At 41.5% G+C, this 22267-nt stretch overlaps 1 protein-coding gene across 2 annotated transcripts in view; it reads left to right on the top strand.

The window, feature by feature from the left end:
* Positions 1-22267, top strand: part of jmjd1cb (jumonji domain containing 1Cb) — a 143219-nt gene that overhangs the window by 116431 nt on the left and 4521 nt on the right. The window contains exons 10-30 of one of the 2 annotated variants that reach the window (XM_008279310.1): positions 85-439; positions 2006-2975; positions 3134-3331; positions 5681-5853; positions 7137-7299; positions 7747-10270; positions 10639-10840; positions 13461-13675; positions 13761-13913; positions 14772-14861; positions 15252-15376; positions 16708-16942; positions 17071-17291; positions 17514-17858; positions 18474-18642; positions 18743-18833; positions 19011-19141; positions 20206-20328; positions 20506-20645; positions 20764-20940; positions 21902-22033. In XM_008279310.1, the coding sequence (XP_008277532.1) occupies positions 85-439; positions 2006-2975; positions 3134-3331; positions 5681-5853; positions 7137-7299; positions 7747-10270; positions 10639-10840; positions 13461-13675; positions 13761-13913; positions 14772-14861; positions 15252-15376; positions 16708-16942; positions 17071-17291; positions 17514-17858; positions 18474-18642; positions 18743-18833; positions 19011-19141; positions 20206-20328; positions 20506-20645; positions 20764-20940; positions 21902-22033 (6932 nt within the window). The remainder of the gene's footprint in view (positions 1-84; positions 440-2005; positions 2976-3133; positions 3332-5680; positions 5854-7136; positions 7300-7746; positions 10271-10638; positions 10841-13460; positions 13676-13760; positions 13914-14771; positions 14862-15251; positions 15377-16707; positions 16943-17070; positions 17292-17513; positions 17859-18473; positions 18643-18742; positions 18834-19010; positions 19142-20205; positions 20329-20505; positions 20646-20763; positions 20941-21901; positions 22034-22267) is intronic. The other variant, XM_008279311.1, reaches the window with a different exon arrangement.

The raw sequence follows: 22267 nt of genomic DNA on the forward strand, positions 1-22267 counted from the left end.
GTATAGCTGCTGCACGCCTTCTGACATATCTATGATAATTATCAGTTACTTTAGTATTCTTACATAATTCTGTGTTTTTTTTAGCATCATCTCGATCCCAGACACCATTGCTGTCCCACCTTCACGGGGGTGGCGTGATTGACATCACAGATGACGCCCAGGCCACTGTGCACCGTGAGAGTTCAGAGGCAGTGTCGGCGCTGCTTGCCTCCCAAAAGGCAGAGTCCACAGCCCTCTCACCTTACCTCCCACTCAACCCCTCCCCGGTCTCCTCGCCTCCAGTCCCTCCATCTCCCTCGCCATCAGAGGGAGGCCGCAGGATGGAGATGGAGCCTCCTATTCAGCAGCAACAGCAGCAGCTAGGCATCATGGGAAGTGGAATGACAGCCGCCAGGAGCTTAGGCAGCAAGATAGAATTTGCTCCTTCTGAAGTCATCAGGTGAGAACAGAAAGTATATTTATGAACATTTCTTAAAGTCATGTTTTGAATGTTACAACTCTTGTTGTTTTTTGAGTATTCTGATACAATGACGAGGTGGCAGAAGTAGTCATTAGATAGAGCCTCTGGCCACAAAAATATCCCATGCAGGTGTGTTGTGACCTCAAATCTATAAGCCCATGGAAAGAGAATAAGATCTCCAGTCATGAAATGCACTGCTTCCTTTCGGTTTTCAGTGATTTTATCACATCTGAAAACAACTCAACTTCAAGATTTTAGGTAGTGTCAAAGTAATGTTTTCGCCATGTAGTAGTATTCCTTCTTAACCCTATCAAACAATAGGAGGGCATATATCTGTGTGTGACAGCTCACCGGCCTGATGTGAAATCATGTAGAGCTACATAGTGTGATTTACCGTTGAATCCTGGCATAAGGTGCAATATAGCTGTGAAAAGTGTAGCTATGTTATTTTTAATTATTAAACTATGTATTTGTACTGAAATTGCCAGGACTGACTGATCCGCTCTCTCATCGATGATTTAAAATTAAAAAATTTTAAATTAAAAAGAGTTTAATTAAGTTCCCTGTGCTGTTGTTCAATGTGCAAATGTGCACAAGTCTCTCTCTAGAGAGACACGCAAATGGATCCTACTGCTGTCAGGTATTAAACAAACTCAGACAATAGTTCCAAAAGGCTGGAAGAAACAAACTTTAGTTCCTCTTAACATCTTGTAAAAAAACGAACAAAAAAAATCATTACATTTATTATTGGTGAGTATCATTAATTTTTAAATTGTCTGTGTTTGCTCTCATTGCAGTCAGGTTTAATTATCATGAACTTTTCATTCCTTTGCCTAATAGATTTTAAATTGTTGAGTGTGAAAAAGGTGTGTTGAGATTTTGGTGCTAAAATTTGCAAAAATCCTTCCTCAAACATTTCACACCACTCAAAGTACCACCGCTCGTGTGTGCCTATTTATAATGTGACTGCTCAGTTCAGACTTGCTGAAAGGTTCAACCTAGGTACAACCTAGAAAGATTGTCGGCGCAACTTTTACGGAAACGTGACTGAGGTGTACATTCAGATAAGAAGCCGACACATTAAATTGCCATTAGATTAATGGAATTACGTGTATGTCTGAAAAGGCTTAATTTACATTACACTTTAGAGGTCATTCATTGTACTGGGGTAAGCCAACTGGCTCTGTCACACAAAAATACATTAAAAAAATAAAAATTGTTTAAGTTGTAAGTAAACAGATCAGCGGTTGAATCAGAACAAGCCTTTTGCATGAAAAAAAAACCCTTAAAGCCTAAATTCTTAAAAAGCCTCATCTCCATGGACCTGGACCTGCAATCATTCCAAAAGCTCCTGCTCTGAGGGCATAAGGTGTAATATAGCTGGGAAAAATGTGGCTGAAATTGAGATTGTGTTTGTATGCCATTCTTTTACTAATTAACTTTTTTTTTTTTTAATATACTAATTTACAGTAAAAAAAAACAAACAAAAAACAATACTTTACTATGTACAGATGTAAGACAGTTTCTTCTGTGCTGTGTTTTCAGGCCTGTCACATCGATGACTGAAAACGTGTTGCTGGTGGAGAAGGAGAAAACGGTCCTTCCTCATCATCATCATCTTCATCAGCAGCAGCAGCACACACAACAACTGCAACACTACACATCTATTAACCCTGGCATCAAGAGTCCATCTTTATCTGAAGAGACGAGAAAACACCCACAGCAGCAACCGTCCCCACACAAGATGAACACAGTCCCCCCTACTGACCTAGCCAAATCCAAAATGAGCCCCAACCCAAACTCCAACTCCATTCAGCTCGACTCCCTAAAACAAAAATCCCAGCACCCCAACAACTCTCTGAGCCACTCCTACCCTAACACAAACCCAGCTGACCTCCTTAAAGCTAAGCCTCACCCAGGCATGCTTGATGTCTCTAAACCTAAACCCAACACCTCCCCAGAGGTCTCTAAACATAAAATACCGAGGTACTCGGATACCTCCCCACCTCCAACAGGCCGTTTACCCTCTAAATTAGAGTCGGTAGAACCTCAGCGGTCTGGTTTCAAGCCAGTGCCACCACGGTCGGAGTCAAGTGGAGTCAATACGTGTAGCAGCACCAAGAGTCCGCTGATCATCGATAAGAACGAGACCTTCACTGTTTACAGGGATCCAGCACTGGTTCGCTCTGACACAGAGAACTCTGCATCTGCAACAGTCTCTTCCAACCATGTGACAGCCTATCTCCATTCTCATCTGCACACCTTGCACTCCCCCTCCCCCCACTCCCCCTGCCTCACTCCTGCATCACACCCCCATGCTGCCTCCCACCTCCTTGCCCCTCCTCACACCTCTGCCCTACCTCACCCACACCTTTTACCCCCAGGGGTGCTCCCAGCCATGCCCCCTCCTACAGCCAATCTTCTTGGGGGCCACCCCCGCCTTGACAGCCCAGGCGGTTTGGGTCATCTCGCCCTGCCTCACCCAGCAGCTGCACACCAACAGCAGTTCCTACAGGTCTGACTCCTGATATGTACATGCGACTGTCATGGCAGGGAGGGGGGGAATTGTAATTTTGCCTCCTGTTCCAGTTTAACCAATTACGATATGACAGTTGGCAGTTTACAACATCCTGTCACAAAGATGATAAGCTAATAAAGCCCCTTTGTTTTCAGGGTCAGGGCCCCCCTCCACCGCCTCTTCTAGCCCAGGCTCACAGCGGGGCAGCAGGGCTTGGCCTATACCCCATCCTTTGGCAGTACCCCAATGGAACACCGCCGTCCTACCCCCCAGGACTCAACCTGCCCCCAACAGCTAAGTGGGTTCACCCGGACAATCCTGTCACTGTAAATTCTGAAGCCTCTCTCAGGAGGGTAAGTGTGCTCATGTTAACCTGTGTACTCATGTTAACCTGTGGTTGAGGGTCTATGTAATGCTGTCACAATTTCTGCTGGACTAACATTGAACATTAGCAAAGTAAAGGGATAGATGTGATGGAGACATTTGGCAGACAGGGAGATTTACAGGGAGACAGGGATGACAAAAAGAGGCCAAATGAGATGTAGCAGGGCTTTTAACCCCTTAATTTGTAGTCTATTTTTTGGACTTCCAATCTGAGTAAGGATACCAAAATTTAATCAGTAATTACTCTTCAGCTGTACAACCAAAATGACCAACATTAAACTATGGATAAAGGATATTTGGAAGAATTTTGAAATCTGATATTTGCCTGTATGTGTTTCCAAAAATGCATGTTTTTGCTTTAGCACCTCTTGAATGAGTCAGTAGACACGGATCTTATCGAACGTGTTGTATCAATTCTGAACTCTGCTAAATTTGATACAGTAAAAAAAGCACAGTGCTGCAACCATTTTAGCCATTTGGAGAATGTTGTGGTGCCAAATGTGCCACACTCTGCTGGTGTGTGGATTACATTTTCATAACGGATACTGTTGGCTGGTGGAAAGGGTTTGAGGAATTGTCCACCTTTATTATTCTTTGCCAAGATGACAAAGGAATGTGATCAGTGCTGTTTGTTCGCCAGACAAGCCATCTGTCTGTCTGGACTATCAAACCCAATTTAATGATACTTGGTGGTGAGGTGAAAAGTCGTTACAATTGTGGTGCTTATACAGACAATTTTTGTTAAAGTGACGACATAGGGTTTATCTTTGGCAGAAGATGTGCTCTCTGAGCATTCTACTCGTTCTTTCAGTTATTTTTGACAGAACAGTTTATACTAAGATGGTCAGTTGTTCATTTTTACCTGTGCAGTACTTGACTTTACTGATTGTAACATCATTTGACTTATCTTACCTGCAGTAAGTGCCTATTCATGTACAGTGTATTGGACCATCACCAAAACAGACAGACACATTCCCAAATTCTGACCTTCTAACCAGTAGTGCCAAATTGTACATGAAGAGCTTCAACGTGCTTTGTCAGTGTTAACTAACACAAACACGACAAGTCAAGACATTTGGTGACACTTTCTGCATTTGGTCACTGGACACTTACGGCTCCTAAAAAGCTTTGTTTGAAATATTCAGTTAAATGTACTTTTCTATGGGCATAGGGCTTAAAGCTATGCGTCTTCAAACGTCCAGTTTTAAATTAAAAGGCACCCTTTCCCCAGGGGTGCTCCATTATTTATAGTCTGTGGAAGAAATCTAGGATCTGTCCTTGCATTACATCAGCACTGCAGCCTGTCTCTCTAGGTGTCAGTTCAATGAGAGTCTGGTTAAAATTTGCTCAGACTGGCTTGTATATTCATTATTGCTGCACAATGTCCTAGCTGCAGGCAGATCAGATTCTTATGCTCATGTGTGACTCTCAACAGTTTGTTTTTCATAACAGTGTGAACATCGGAAATCAGTGGAGGGACAGTGTGATGTTACAGACGTCCACAATACATTTGTACTAGGGATGAACAGATTATCGGCCTGACTGATTACCAAGGCTGACATTTGGCTTTTTTTTCGATTATCAGTATCATTATTTTTATCAAACAATTGTTACTAAATATAGTAAATGCGATACTTCGGCTCTGATGTAGCTTGTTCTCTTTCTGTAGTCCCTCTGGTCTCACAGGCCCACCCAAAGCTCTGTCTGATTAGTTACACATCACAAGTATCAGCCAATCCCTGACAGCTCATGTTTAAACAGAGGGACAGACAAGCGCATGAGCACAGCCAAGCACCTCCACTGAAGTTGCAATAAACACCCCAATCTTCCACAAACATGCCTAGTTTTTCTTACTACACAAAAATGCCACAATAATTCACTTGTTGGTGTCATTGTAGCTGGAACTTATTCTGTCAATGGTGCTAAGGCTATCACTGTGAGCTTTGCTGTACCTCTTAGCATGTGGATAATGCTATTTGGAGTACCCATAACATCTTTACAAGTTTAACTTTACCACTCTGTTCTGACTGACAGACATGCCTCCTAAGCAGAGACACTATCAGCAAAAACTGAACAAAAAGGGATTCAAGGATTTTTCTTTTCATACATGCAGTGGTTTAAATGACATTATCCTTGTTAGACCATATCCACTACAGATTAATTAAAATTTCAATATTGTTACTTCTACTATAGAGTAGTTAAGCTGCTTTTGTTGTTTTTGTTCTAAGACATGACATGACTAAGACCAGATTTTTTTTGTCTGTTGATGTCACATTGTAGTGTATTATTTTAATGGTAATGATGTGTGCTGTGTGCAGAACACAGCCAGTCCATGGTTGCACCAGGCTGCTGGTAGTGCTGGTGACGGTTTGGGTTTGCTGAGTCACGTTCCTGTCCGGCCAGCCAGCGCTGATGCCCACCGCCCCCCTGTCAAGATCAACACACACACCAGCCCTCCATTGTCAAAGGCCAGCATGGATGTTCATAAAGAGTAAGTTCAAAGATCAGTTACATGTAAAGTTCCTTTCAAAATGCTGGACTGGCTTCAGTCAAGAATTCATCAATTTGACACCAACCAAACAAGGTCAAGCTTTTGCTCAGTGGTTTACTCCATATAATATCTGACTTGAATTTCCTTGAACTGTATGAATTAAGCTTCTTTTCTGAAAGGAACTGCATTAGAGTTATTTAACTGAGGCACACACATTAACTTAATTCTATGGTGAGTTCAATACATATTTTAAAAGGGCGACTGTTAACAAGTGTACAGCTAAAACGATGTCTACATTTTTTTCACTCATAAAATTCGATAGTGAATGTCTGCAGTATAGGAAGAGTGAAAGTCAGTGGGAACACTTGACATTTCCTTTGTCTTAAGAATAGCAGTGACGGACTGCGAAGCTGAACTGAAAGAACTAGCACAGGGGAGAGAGAGGGCACCGGATATTTGCTTTGCACATTTGAACTGAATGCTCTTACTTTTGAAAAGCTCAGTGTTCAGATAGCCCACACAGACCAGTATTAAGTTAGCCCTGAGAGACAGACAGGGAATGCTAGGTCAGTCAGATCAAGTGAAGTGGAGCTAATCCAATATTAAAACAGTTCAGACAGAATGCTGTTCATTCAGCAGCCTTTGCCCTGGTTATGTAACCACCGGCCATTGTTTAGACACCACTGAATACCCTTACACACAAACACACAGCATCAAAGAGATAACATCACACATCAGTTGTTTCTTTCATTAGCTTAGTTGTGTCATGTTCATTGAAATTTGTCAAACAGGCAGTAATATCTTGATACTGTACAAATAGCCTAAATCCCCTTTTGCATTCTAAGTTCTAAATTATAATAGCATCATACTTATGCTTTTTTTTTGTCAAGTGATTCGTAGGTTTAATGTTTGATTACCATATTTTTCTCATTTTGATTTAATTGAGGTGTGCTGCTTAAATTGACACTTGACTCTTAGCCGTTTTATTGTTTTTGTTTTGAGTGTTTGGTCAATCTCGTCTCGCTTGACTGTACTTGAATTTCTTGCATTTATCAGACAGAAGTAGATTTCACACACAGAAATTTGTATCTCCTTTGATACAACTTGAATTGCAGCTTTTCAGTAGAACAGGAAACCAGACTGGGAAGCATTGACAAACCAGAGTGGTAAATCTTTTCAGCTAACCAACTGTCTAAAATGGCTTTCATATCCTGTTTAACTGTGTAAAAATGTATGGTAAAAACTTGTTGAATACATTTAATGTTTTACTTGTTTGTGTATAGAGATGTGGATAAGAAAGTCTTTGTGGATCCCATCAGGACATTGGCATTAGGGCCGCTGAAGCAGGAGCAGACGGACAGAAGTCGCACCCCAACAGGAAAAGATGTCCACCTACATCGCCTTTACCTAGATTCCCACAACAAGGCCCGTCTGACAAATGCACAAGTACATGTCAACACTCACACTGGTTGAAAACTCACAATATTGTTATTGTCTTTATTAATAGCAGTATTGGTATTAGGATTAGTGGTATTGTTACACATGTTTAAATGCAGAAAAATTATGTACATGTTAAATGCATGCAATTTTAAAAACAGCACTAACATCTTAAATTTGAGTGTGCATTTTAATAGATAAACCTCGAAACATTTGTGTTATTTCTTAAAGCAGATGCAAAAGAGAAATGTCTATCAGCCTCTTCAATTATATCTCTGTTGGTTGGCAGTGACCCCTCCCATCAAAATTGAAACATACAATGACATCCAGTGGTAAATTATCAGTCAGACTGTATATTGGTTTAAATGTAAATCAAACAACCCTGAAGCAGGTCTGATGTAGTTGTCTGACGAATGTGAAAATCATTTCTTAGAGCAGCTGTGTTTTCTTTCCCAGGATGCAGTTCAGGCAGCAGACCGAGCAAGTAAATACAAAGAAGAGAATCGGCAAATCCTCAAAGAGAGCATTGAGGTTGCTCCCTTCACTGCAAAAATCCAGCGTGCCAGTGACCCCGGGATGGACAGGGACAGAGAGAGAAACAGAGATCCAACCTTCCCTGTTCGAATACCAGCTCTAGCCTCTCCAAGCTCCAAGGCCAGCCACGCCCATCCACATGCCATCCAGTCCGAGAAGAGCAACTACTTCACCACACTGTCAAACAGTGTTGTGAATGAGCCCCCTCGACTCTACCCCTCCAAGGAGCTCAGTTCTTACTACAATAAAGTATCAGTTGGAGCCCCAGGGGTTGTGGCCAGTGTCGGGGCTGCTGTGCCAAGCCAGGGATCTCTGTCACTTGGCAGTTACAGTTCCAAAGCCTCCCTTTGTAAGCCCCCTCCCCTCATTAAACACCAGCCAGAGGGAGGAGAAGGCTTAGCAGGGAAAATCACTGAGCAGCTCAGCCAGCAGGTGACACTAGTCCAACAGCAGCATCAGCACCACACAAGTGTAGACAGGATAGAACGCCGTAGCCCTGCCATTTCTCCTTCCTCTTCTACATCGTCCTCTTCATCCTCAGCCTCCAACCACCATCATCACCACCAACAGCAGCAGCAACACCAGCTCAGGGCAATGCCTTCTCTCCACCGAGCGCCTGTCTTCCATCCGCCCACACAGCATGCTCTGGAACGCAAAGAGGCTGCAGAGCGAGAGAGAGAGCGAGAGAAAGAAAGGGAGAGGGAAAGAGCAGGTTATGGTGGACGCTTGTCACCACCAACCCTCACACCCATTCAGCCAGTCAGCTTGGTGGCAGCTGGTAGCAAAACATCAGTGGAGCAGCAGAAGCCCCCCACACTGCTGCCGGAACTCAGGGACATCAAAGGTCATGGAAACGCTGCTGCCATCACCTCTGTGGCCTCTGCTGTCAGTGGAGAGATTATAACTTCATCAACTGATGGGTGGAGAGGCGGAGAGATGATTCAGGACAGAGGAGTTGTGTACTCTGGAGAGAAAGGGCTGTCAAGGGGCAAGCCCCAAGCAGCAATGGCATCAGTCATTGTACGTCCATCTGCATCTACGAAGTATGACAGTCCTGTTGGTGCTAACAAATCTGGTGCTATTATTCATAAGGAGCTCCCCCAGGGGAGGTTTTACCCATCCAAAGTTCAGGGTGAATGTCCAAGACTTGGTGAAAATGCTAGAGAGCCAGGAACTGGCAGGGTTATCCAGCCCAACTCGAACCTGGATGATAAGTGCATCCAATATGAGAAGACCTCTATGCGTGGCATGCAGGGACCTATAGGAGCCAGCATCGCAAACTCTGTGTGCAGGACTGCCGTTTCAACATCATCAGCTTTTGGTATACAAAACAGAAGTGGGACAGCCCCCTCAGAGTCAGGCTACTCAGTCTCTGATCGGGGTGCATTTACAGCCTTTAAAACAGGCTTTGGTGGCCGCATGCTCAGCCATTCAGGACTGGAGAGAGACAGAGAGCACCAGGACAGCTTTGGCTCACGTACCACATCACCAGGAATGTGTTTGCCTCCAGTTAGTTCAGCAGGAACACCCCAGCCTAGTCCAAGCCTCACCCCAATACCTAGCTCCATTTCTGGCTCTAGTCAGCCTTACTCTCCCTCTTTTATCCACCTCAAGAAGCACAAAGCTGCTTTGGCTGCAGCTCAGTCCAGAGGCAGCCTCCCCACTGCTCCCACAGCCACATCTGGAAATTCCACCCTAATTGTAGATTCAATCGACAAAACTCCCATTCACAACTCCCCCCCTCCACCCTCTTCGAGCCAAGCCTCCTCATCCTCAGTTGACAGCAGTAGCAGCAACTCAGCAAGCGGGAGCACAACGCCAGGCAAATCCAGCCCGCTGCCTAATGGCCAGTCCTCTGGATCAGCCTCATCAAGCTGCGGGCAGCCCTCTAACTACCACAAGCTCAAGAAAGCTTGGTTAACTCGGCACTCTGAGGAGGACAGAAACACAACTACAACTACGTGCTCCACCAGTGCTAAAGCAGAGAAGCTACCCAGCACCACTACCAGCACAAGTAACACCACAGCCATGTCAGAAATTATCAAACCCTGTACAGTAAACCTCAGCGCCTCTACATCCAGTGAGGTGGAGATGAGCAAAGACAGTGGAAGCAAAGCTGAGAGAGAGAGACAGCTGGAGGAGAAGTTGTTAGGAGCAGCAGCAGGAGGAGGAGGCGGTGGGGAGGAGAGAAAAGCAACTCCTTTATCAAGGGCAAGAGGCAAACGCTCATACGAGTCTGGTTCAGAGAGTGCAGGAGATGACTCTGACACCAGTGAGAGCAAGATGGAGGGTCGAGCCAAGCGTCAGCCTAAACCAACCTACAAGAAGAAACAGAATGACATGGCCAAGAAGAAAGGAGACAATGAAAAAGACGAAGATGACATGAAGCCCAACGGTATCTTCAGATCAGCCCGAGAGAAGACGAAGCTCAAACTTGCCAGCAGCAGTAAGTCTTATATTGTTGCTATTTGCTGTAGCATTTGGGGTCATTTCTAAATATTTTCTCAGGTAATACAAGGCTGTTTTTCTATACTTTTACTACTACTACTACTACTACTACTACTACTACTACTACTACTACTACTAATAACAATAATAATAATAATAATAATAATAATAATAATAATTCATTTTATTTGTATAGCGTTTTTCAAAAACTCAAAGATGCTTTACAGGATAAAAGAACAATAAAAGCAACTAATACACTTTTGTTGTTGTACATAACAAATCCTATGGAGGAAAAAAATAAACTCTTTATTAATCTCATAGTAAAACCTATGTATCATTAATGACTTAATAATTTGCACTATTCAGATGGAATCCCCCGCTCTGTGCTGAAGGACTGGAGAAAGGTGAAGAAGCTGAAGCAGACGGGGGAGTCTTTCCTGCAGGATGACTCGTGCTCAGAAATAGGACCCAACTTACAGAAGTGTCGAGAGTGCAGGGTGATTCGCAGCAAGAAGGGCGAGGAGCCGGCACATTCCCCCGTCTTCTGTCGCTTCTACTATTTCAGACGGTAAAATTCTCACTCTACACACTTGTTTCCCAATTTGTCTGAATTCTGGTGATTTGGGTTTTGGTTTTGGTCTGTTTTTTGTTTCTTTGCCTTGCATCTATCCACTCAACATGCACATGCAGTATACACTTAATAGTGCACAGTTCCATTCCTTAGTCACATTTGATCTTTTTGTTTTGAAGGTTCAGATTCGTTTTTGTAAGTGACATGTACCTAACTATGGTGTGAACACCACCAAGGTCCTAAACTGCCACGCTTGCACGGATTAAACTGTAATATGAGCTGCATGCATTCAGCATCGATTGCAGGGCTATGCTAAAATGGACATTCAATATTAAATTCCTTCCAGTTTGGCATGAATAGGAGCTTTTCTATAAATTTCCAACAAATTTTAAACTTCCTGACTCTCAATTTATCCCCTTTTACAGGGAGACATTAAAGCAGTACATGTTTGCAATCTGACCTGTTTGACAGCAGTCGCACAGCCACACATCTGATATGAATCCAATCTAGCACCACATATAGTAGTGTCTTAGATTTAATATGAAAAAAACAACATTTTTTTGGTTTGTTCACACTATTTGAAAAAAAATAAAAAAAATCATTGTCACTTGGAGGCAAAAGGTTGACTTTTCAGCACATAATGTAAACATAGCCAGACATTCTTGTATTCCTGGAAAACTTACAGTTGGAATGAGCTTTGATCCCCCTCAAGGACAAAAATGCCTCCATGATTTACTGCCATGCATTTACCCTCAATGCAGTTTAGTTTAAACACAGTGAGCATTGGATTTGCTTTTTTGAGAGATGAAGTAAAGACAAGAGAGAAGTAAGGTGGTCTATTTTTGAAGGACTGCCTCTCTTATGCACACATTGACTGTGAATGCACAGCACACATACACTTGAGTTGGATAAGCAGCCACAGCAGCTGCAGTCTGGGATCTAACAGGGTAAGTCTGCCAAAGAGGATTTTCTGCTCTATAATCTTTACCTTACTGACTCACTGCAGAACTGCTGCTGCAGTATCACTCCCTCTCTCTCTTTCTCTCTCCACCCTCCTCTCTACATCTCATCTTGTAATTCTTGCTGTCTCACCTTAAATCACCTTCTCCCTGTCTGGCTCAGTAGACTGGGATTTCATAAACATTCACCTAAGCCGACTGGGTTATTTAAGGACACCAAAGAAAATGATGCTTTTACAGAAGATAGTCTTGTCAAGCAAAGTATCCTCTCATCCATCTATTCAGTCATTCTGTGACTCATACCAGTTAAGGAATTGCATATGTCCTACTTTTTTGACATGAATATTACCATGTGTGAGTATTACCAATACGGGCATGTAAATCATAATGAAGAAATACAGTATACAACAGAAGTGAGCACACCTCATGTGCAATATCACTTAGATGTCAAATGATTTAAAATTGTATCACATACATGCCCCACAGTAGGAACTCAATTCAACAAAAGTCAGTACACCTTTCATTACTACAGTTATTTTTTTAATACATCAAATGTCCACCTTCATTTTCAATGACAGACTCAATCCTCCTCCACATGAAGAATACCAGCGTTGCACAGATTCCTAGAGCGATGTTCTGCTATTCTTCAAAGATAATTTTTTCTAGATGCTCTTTGCTGGATGGGGCTGTGTTGCTTTACTCTTTAAAATACCCTAAATTTGTTCTGTTGAATCCAAGTCAGGTTAAATGGTTGGCCAGTTTTCACTTTGTTGTTTGTTTCTGTGATTTTAGCGTGGTTATCGTGCTAATTGTTTCTGTTTCAGCTTGATTCTGCAAACTGGGAGCTATCTTGTCAGCCAGTATTTTGGTATATCCACCATTCATGGTGCCCTCCATAAATGCCATCTCCCCATCACATTTTGCACATATACTGCCTCATGTAACCATAATCTCTCCTCCATGCTTTACTGTCAAGTCTATACAATCGCTTCTGTAGTTTTGGTCAAGGTGGTTCTTTGTCTCATTTGGAAAGAAATGTGCTCCCAAAATTCATCATTCTTATTTACAATTTTTCAGAGAAAGGTTCATCTTGCAGATTTGTACTGTTTTTTTTTTCTTGATGACATTATGCAACAACTTTCTGACTAAGTGCTCACAGTAATTCTGATTTCCATTGTTACCCCTTGTGCCAAGCACTTGCCCATCTGTTTTTCAGAGCTAGATTGTGCAAGTAGCGCACTACCCATGGCGTCATTTTAGGAAGACAGCCACCATGGCTCAGTGTAGTACTATGACTTTTTCTGTACCATCCAATTACTGGTGCAACACTAATTTTTTGTTGACCACTGATTTTACTATATCTTTTTTATCTTTGACCTCTTACAGTCAGATTTGTCTGCTCCTGTGACCATTCTTTTTCATGTGGAGCCATGAAACAGAATTTAATGTTTGCCACTACTACTTCTAGTAACAAGACAAGTTCAGCCACAATTCAAACAGCGTGCAAACATGTTATCCAGAGTGCAGTGTACGAAAAAGGTTTTCTCTGTCTCCATCATGCATGTCAGTCTAAGAGTATATGTTTATTATGTTGTTTTTCCAAGTTGTCTTGAAAGATCATCTTTCTGTTTGCTAGTAACCTGTTTCCTCCCATTCAGGCTTTCCTACAGTAAAAATGGAGTTATCCGAATGGATGGCTTCTCCACTCCGGACCAGTTTGATGATGAGGCCCTGAGCCTGTGGGTCCCTGGGGAGATGGAGGAGACCCACCTGGACCAAACCACAGCCAAGTACATCCTCAGCTTCATAGGAGACAAGTTCTGTCAGATGGTTGTGACTGAGAATACTGCAGCCAGCTGGGTTAAGAAGGATGGTGAGTTGTTCTACAAATGTCTGACATTGTGGTTAACTACACATTATTATGTTTTTAATTTGAACTTATGATGTGTGTGTTTCAGCCAAGCTGGCGTGGAAGAGAGCAGTAAGGGGGGTGAGGGAAATGTGTGACGCATGCGAAGCAACACTCTTCAACATCCATTGGGTCTGTCAAAAGTGTGGCTTTGTTGTCTGCCTGGACTGCTACAAGGCCAAAGAAAGAAGGAGTTCCAAAGGTCAGTGTGTATATCTTTGGACAGGTGGCACCGGAGCCTCAGCACCCAAAGAAGTTTAGATTTTATTAAATACTGCATGATTCACACCCCTTAAATGTTCACAGAAAAACAACAAAAATTGGAAACCTAAACAGAAAATGTGAATTGGAACGTGGCTTGACAAATACTTCAGAGCTTACATCCAAATGACCACAGTTATTACAGTAGCCATGTTAATGCAATGCATATCTCTTGTGCAACCTTGCTCCAAGTAACCCAGTGTCTTGTCTGCATGTAAATGTACTACACTGTGTATGCAACCTGAAGGAAAATTCATGCTTTTTGGGTTCAAGGGTATGTGTGAATTTTTTTGCCCACCCAAGTTTGCAAGGATACGCACAGACCGTCCGCGTGCAACCCAAATTTTGTGACCATGTGGACTGTCTGCACTATGAGCATGCCAATTGTGCATGTGCCAGGACAACAAGCGGTGCTTAAAACAAAAATTTAATATGAGGAAAGACTGCACAAGAAGATTCTCAAACATCCATATAATTATGATTCATCATTAAATTAATTTTAAATAAAGAAGTCACTGTTTGACTTTGTTTGTACTTACATTCACCGCTGGAGTCAAAACACAGTAGGAAGTCCTCATTTCTCCAGAAATCCTCAGCTATGTTTATACACTATGCCCAGCACACCTCAGATATACTTACTGATACAGTGCTACAGCGTCAGCTACTGTTTCCTTGTGTGTTTTTTCAATGTTCAATATGAGTGGAAGTGCATCCGGCCATGTAGCAGACTGGCACGACTCCATTTGTACAAGTACGAAGGTGTCTACTCCATGTGTGACTTGTGTCTCTCTGTGAACAGATAAGGAACTATATGGATGGCTGAAGTGTGTTAAAGGCCAGCCCCACGATCACAAACACCTCATGCCAACACAGATCATACCTGGAACAGGTACAGCACATGCTAGTGTCTTTTTGTCTTCATGTTCGCACCACTTTCTACAGATGTGCCTTTATCTCTCAGCTGCTTTGTTTTGCCATTTCCTGAATAGATACAGCAGAATATTGTGTGGTTAATATTGATTAAAGATGGATAAAAAGTGTTTTGTTTTTATTCTTTTGGGGTGAAGTGGCTTATATGTTTGTTTTTTATTATATTGTTGTTGTTTATTATGGGTGGCAACCCCAATCCAGAGGGGAAGCATCATGTTGCTGCAGTAATGTGTTGAATTTTACAGCTCAACTGACAGGATTATGTTCCATTCTAATGACCATCGAGATTTTTCTACTGAAAAAAAGAACACAAAGTTTTAAAGTCAGCTATATCATTTTGATATTTCAGTGCTGACAGAGTTGGTGACGTCCATGCACGCCTTGCGAGACAAACATGACATCAAATCCCACTGTCCCTGCATGAACAAGCAGAACCTCCTCACCAAACTACCTGCCACCAACGGAGTCTCACAGGTACTGTAGACTATTCCAGGTTGTGGGCTAGGACACTATATGTCACAATAGAAAGGTAAATGTAGTGCTTGTAGCAGATGTGCGCTCTGTAACTTCTCTATACGTTCTTGACCTCATGTTCTCATATTCTGTTCTGTTCGTGTCATTTCTCCTGATATATCAGTAAACCTTATTTTAACCTAAGTCATCTGACTCTCCGGCATGTCTCTCTGTGCCGGGTTCCTTATACTACATCAACCTCTTCCAGAATTTCCACAACAGGCAGCAAATGTCTTGTTTGGAATATCTAAAGAGTACTTATAGACACTTTCCATGTATGAGTTAATGTTATTGTTCAGTTTAAAATTTGTCACGATGTTGAAGTGGTTAATTTCTTCATTTTTTGCCATTAATTAAGAGGACCGTTTTTCCAAAAGATGTTCCCTCAGTTGATGTTTTGATTAAAGTGGAGTGCTGTCTAACACGCCAGTCTAAAATCTCCTATAGCTGCTCAATTTAGTTAAGATCTAGTGACTGCAAAGGGCATAGTGCATGATTCACATCATATTCCTCCTCATTAAACGATTCAGTGCACCTTCATGCAGTATTGATGGGTTTATTTTCGTGCTGGAAGAGAACACTTCCTTCAGGATAGAAATGTTTCATCATAGGATAAAGGTGATCAGTCAAAACAACTTTGTTTAGATTAGAAATGAGCCTTCCCTCTGAGGGGTAAACCTGACGCAAACCATGCCAACAAAATGCCCCCACAGCATAATCATTTTGCAGCTGGTATTGACTAAATTTAGGGCAGATTTTGTGGGTTGAAATTTAATAAAATACCATATTTCTTAAGGGATTGAGGAATTAAATTGCTGTTTTTGGACATTAATGTTAGTGAGTGTTGTGAGGGCTGTCATCTGCACTCAGTGTTAAACTCCCTTATACTACTCTGTACTCTGATTTGGGAACAGAGTTTCCATCTTGCATGTCTAATTAAGGAATTTGTTGAGTTTCCTGCATAATATTTTTGTCACAATGTGCAACAAATGAAACCATGTAAACAGTTAAATGCAAAGGGAATTGTGCATTTATTGTTTTCCAGTTTGCTTACTTACTTAATTACTTAATATTCCATGTATGAAACAACACACAAACTTATGACATATCTTAGCTGGATTGATGAAATATTAACCATATGAATTATAGTGTTGCTATGTATACTGTGACGGAGGAGCAGTTGAAGCTTTTCCTCACAGAGTTTAATGATTGCTGTTGACTTGAAGCCTTTCCAAATTAAGTTCAGCCAGTTAATCTAACTTTTCATTGTCACCTCTGTGTCTGTCTGCCAGGTTCTACAGAATGTGCTAAATCACAGTAACAAGCTGTCTCTGGTGAAAGCTGAGGCAGGCTCTCAGCAGAACTCGGATCAAGGAGGAGCCAAGGCAGAAACTAATGGAGGAGGGGGAGGAGGAAGCAGTCCAGGCAGTGATGCTGGAAGTGCTCCTGTCACCCCACCAGAGTCCCAGTCACCTCTGCACTTCCTGGCTGACCTAGCAGAGCAGAAATCCAGAGAGGAAAAGAAAGGTGAAAGTTAGGAATTAGCAAATCAGTGATTTTAATCATTTACTCAAATACTTTTATAAATCTCACCTCCAGAAAGCATGTTGCTGATTATTAGCCTCTATTTATGCTCTACCTCCTTCCTCTTTCAGAAAACAAGGAATCACTGCTGCTAGGTAAGTCCATGAAGGAAGACAAGGAGGAAGACAGCCTTGAAGTCCTGCAGCAATGTAAAACCACCTCACTGGTGGCGAACAGCACAGAGCAGGGTTCCACACTCAGAGATCTGCTCACTACCACAGCAGGGAAGCTGAAGCTGGGTTCTACTGACGCAGGAATTGCCTTTGCACCCGTCTACTCTACTGCTTCACAGGTACACAGCCCACATATTTATGTTGTTGTCAGTAATTAAACATTATTGATTTGGAGCTGATTAGTCACTGTTTCTTCTGAAGAGTGTTTCATATGTGGCAACAACATTAGACTTGTTTTATCACCTGGCCTGTCCATACTGCAGCTTTTCAAAATTAATAAGGAGTCAGCTTTGTAATTTATATTTTCTGATTATGGTTGATAACCTTTCCTCTTTCTATAGACTGGAAAGGGTGGGCGGACCATGCCCAATATCCTTGATGACATCATTGCTTCAGTAGTAGAAAATAAAATCCCTGCCAGCCGCCAGAACATTACCACCAAGTTGTCAATCAAGCAAGAACCTGTCACCCCAGGCATCAACAACAATGCCCCAGCTTTTACTGACGTTGTCAAACCAGACAAGAAGAAATCCGTACCTGTTACAACAGCTTTGACAGAGGATTCAACCAATCAGTATCCAGACATTCCTCACTGCTGGTTGAACAACAGACGGTTACTGTGGCTCAAAGATCACCGCAACCAAAACAACTGGAAGCTGTTCAGACAGTGCTGGAAACAAGGACAGGTATCAGTCAGAACCTTGATCTATACTTGTGTTTCGAATCTACACCATAGCTTGAAGAGCACCTCCCCAGAAATGTAATTACACATCATGATGACACAGTACACAGCAACTGTGATTGGTCCACTTGGTGTAAAGATGATAGTGATTTATTGACATATTGATTTGTCTAAAGATAGTAAATCTGTGAAACAGAATGTAATAAGTAATAGGCTGTAATAGTGTCTCTTTAGCTCCAATGTAGCCATACGCTGTTTTCTCGTTTTCAAAGCTCTACCAAATGGGGTATATGTGCAATCAATTCCAGCGTCAGCTCTCTTTTTTTTATGTTCAAGTAATGTGGTTAAAAGCAACTGTTGTTGCACATTTATTAGTTTCAACTTCAACATGATCTCCCAGTTTCAGTCACCATCATTTGAATTGCACTGAATATAGTAGCACAGAAGCCCCACTGCTAACTTGTGCTTTGATGGTGTAATTGACATAGGCCACTTCTGTAGGCTCTGAGTCACTACAGAGATATAAATAAAGCTTTACAGGGGGCAGGAACAGTTGTACTAAACCTAATGTCATTGGCAAAGTCTTGAGAAATAAATACTTGGTTTTGTGTTGGTGCAGCCTGTGTTGGTGTCAGGGATCCATAAACGACTGAATGCCGGTCTTTGGAAGGCTGACTCCTTTAACCAGGAGTTTGCAGACCATCAAGGAGATCTCCTCAACTGTAAAGACCAGGTGGTGTCCAACTCTGGAATCAAGGAGTTCTGGGACGGATTTGAGGACATCACCAGTAAGTTCAGCTCACTGTTCCACTTTGATTGGTTTTATAAACACTGATATTGATAAGCTATCAGGGAATCAGTCTAACTAAAATCTTCTTGCTTGTTCAGAGCGGCCAAAGTCTAAAGATGGAGAACCTATGGTCTACAGACTAAAGGACTGGCCATCTGGAGAGGAGTTTATGGCTCTCATGCCCTCAAGGTACACATATCTTTTACATCTTTTTCTTTGCTTTTAAATCTCAAGCTATCCAGCCTTAATGTTAATGCTAAAACTGCCGGTAATAATTATATGTATTATTTTCTAAGTAAAGTCTGAAGATGCATAAAAATTACAAGATTGATCCTAAGCCCATCTAACAGAGATTAATTGTTGCAGATACGATGACTTGATGAAGAACCTACCCCTGCCAGAGTATTCTGATCCAGAGGGGAATCTGAACCTGGCCTCCCACCTGCCATCTTTCTTTGTCAGGCCAGATCTGGGGCCAAGACTCTGCTGTGCCTATGGTAAGCAATGATTGAATGTTAGCTGGCAACGTTTAAATCTTTGTACGTCCTGTTAATAAATAAATAGGCAAGGAGATAAATCATTTGATAGCTTAGCAGCTTATGAATAGTTTCCAATCAGGTCATATAGCTCAGCCTACAGTTGACAAAGCTTGCTTGACTGAGGCAACTACAGCTGATAAAACATCTGGATACTCTGATCTATTAGTAGTTGGAACTGTTGGATATTTTTTTTCCCTTAAATACACTTTGAGTACATTAATTTATGAGTATGTATGTAGTTAGGAGTGCATGTGTAGTTAACTGATAACCAAATATTTCAGTTATCACCATGTAAAGTCCCACCACCATTGCTACTGTATTACTGCTTTATTTACACCCCGTAAATGTTGACAGTCCATAGTTTTATCAGTCCATCCTCTATATACAATGCATTTAATGAAATATAAATAATGAAAGCATGAAGTCCAAGCGTGCTGCCTCTCTGGCTCGTAGACAGCTTGTTATTCTTTGATAATGGAACCCACTTCGCTCTTCGTCGCTCTCCTGTGGCTGCCATGCAGGTCTCCCAAGGTGCTCTCGACTGAGACTGTCTGGGTGTCGTTTCACACTCAGTGGGACTCCAGATTTTACTTGCTTTCTTTTTTTATTGTGATATTTAGATAATATTATTTAATAACAGATCATTTTTTTCCTTATTTATTTTCATGTGTACTTTTTTATGGTTTTCTTTTTGTATGTGTTTTTTTTATTGTAACCTTAAAATGATTTCCTGTATACCTTGATAAATTGGCTAAAGTAATTAAATTCAAAATAAGGTAGTTACATTTAAAGTAAACCTTATTTATTCTAGCCTTTATTAAAAATAGGTAAATAAAAAATAATCCAGAATTATCTATTATATCAATTATATTCTTATATGTAAATAAAATATTTCATCCTTCTGTACAGCTTTATAGACTTGGCAGGTTTTCCCAATTTCAGACTCATCTTAAAATTGTACTTTGAAATGCTTCACTGTTCCTGGCCTTGTTTCTATGAACCAGTTGTGTCTCTCACTATAGGTGTAGCTGCATCTCAGGACCAGGACTTTGGGACTGCCAACCTCCATGTGGAAGTCTCAGATGTGGTCTCTGTTCTGGTCTATGTTGGAGTAGCCAAAGGCAATGGAGTCTTGTCCAAAACTGGTAAGACTTCCAAATAATGTGGAGTATTTATTAAGGGAAGGTTTGCTTACTTTACTGTGTGTCATGTCAGCATAAACTAAATAGTTTAGTTTTGCCAGATGTATTTTTGACTGACTAAAAGACTAAATAATGAAGGACTAGTTATTTGGAAACATGAGTTTATGTGTCTGATTATAGGTGTGTTGAAGCGTCTGGAGGAGGAGGATCTCGATGAGGGGGTTCGAAGGAGGCTGAAAGACTCAAGTGAAACACCAGGGGCGCTGTGGCACATCTACCTCAACAGAGACATGGACAAACTTCGAGAGTTCCTGCAAAAGGTCAGCACTCGTATACAGATCGTGAATAACTGCAACAACCTCAAAAGAGAACAGTCACTTTCAGTGCAACGTTTACTTCACAAACCCTTTTCCTCCCCTTTACCAATCACAACTTCAGCTCTGTAAGGAACAAGGATTGGACCTGTCACATGACCAGGACCCAATCAGAGAGCAGGGCTGGTACCTGAGCAGGAAGCAGCGGCAACGTCTGTTGGATGAGCATGGAGTTCAGGGCTGGACCGTCGTTCAATTCCTGGGAGACTCTGTCCTTATACCAGCAGGTTCCATGCACCAGGTATTTAGAAATACTACACACATATAAACACAGATCACTTCACTGGACAGAACATGAAAATATTTTTCTCCTACTAGGCTGTGGCATACACTGGTTGTCTATTAGTTTTGTTTTACATTAACATGAATCACAGAGAGAGTTCTCCATTTGAGACCCTGACGTAAGTGTACGTTCCCAATAGGAAAGCCAAACCAATAATGAATGTATTCTACTTACAAGTTCTGTGTGTGAATCAAAGCCTGACACATGTTATTCTTCTGTGCCACAGAGTTCTAATATTGCTAAAAATCAATTCAAAGTACATTGTTGATCCACAGTAGGGAAACTGGGTGATTATGATGAACTCATACTTTTGACTCATTCCTACATACACCGTCCTGCTGCCAGAAATCTGCAATAGATCATCAAATGTGGATTATTCTGCCATTGAAAAAAGTTCTCAGCAAATGTTCACTTTCCTCCTGTTTGTTAAGACCTACAGTTTTGTTTAATTATTATTTTTAAAAATGCCTTTTAAAAAATGTAACAATATAGTTGTTAACCCTTTCAAAGATTTATGTCTTGAGTAGGAACTAGTGAACTTGGTGATAATGGCCACAGACATGGGATTTGTTGGGATTTTTTTTTTTAGAATAAGGAAGACAGGTAACACCGCACTTAATTGTTTGATAGCGTCACAACTTTGTGTTGCATCAGAGCATATTTTTTTTACCCACATTTCACAAATCACATAGGTCTATATTCAGAGTCCAAACTTAATATATTTAAAATTTGTTGTATACTTCCTTATTGCTCTTTCTTAATAAACTGATGAGCTTTTGCACAATGATGCTTTGCTGTATTTCTAGCTACGACAAGATGTAAATTACATTTTATTTTGCTCATGATTGTGTTAATTATCCATCAGTTTAGGTGCTTGCCATATGACACTTTCTGTTATCTCTCCTTTCCTGTTTATTAGGTCCAGAACCTCCATAGCTGTGTTCAGGTCATCAATGACTTTGTGTCTCCTGAGCACGTGGCCAGCTCCTTCAACCTGACACAAGAGCTGCGCCCCAATAAAGAGGAGGTCAATTATGAGGATAAACTACAGGTACAAGCCTTTCCTTTTTTATTGGTCTGCTAAAGCCTGCTATACGTGAGGGCTCTTAAAGGTTTGTACAAGTTTACAAACTGATAATTTGGTTTTAGGGTTAGGATTGCAAATGGGTATAGGTTAGGATTAGGGTAGTCTGAGGCCCCGTTTACACGTAGCAAAAACGGTGATATTTCAATGCGTTTGAGCCTTTGGTTTACACGTAAACGAAGCTCCAAGTCACCGGAAACA

The sequence above is a fragment of the Stegastes partitus genome, unplaced genomic scaffold, assembly GCF_000690725.1.
Source record: "Stegastes partitus isolate 25-593 unplaced genomic scaffold, Stegastes_partitus-1.0.2 Scaffold154, whole genome shotgun sequence".
Lineage (NCBI taxonomy): Eukaryota > Metazoa > Chordata > Actinopteri > Pomacentridae > Stegastes > Stegastes partitus.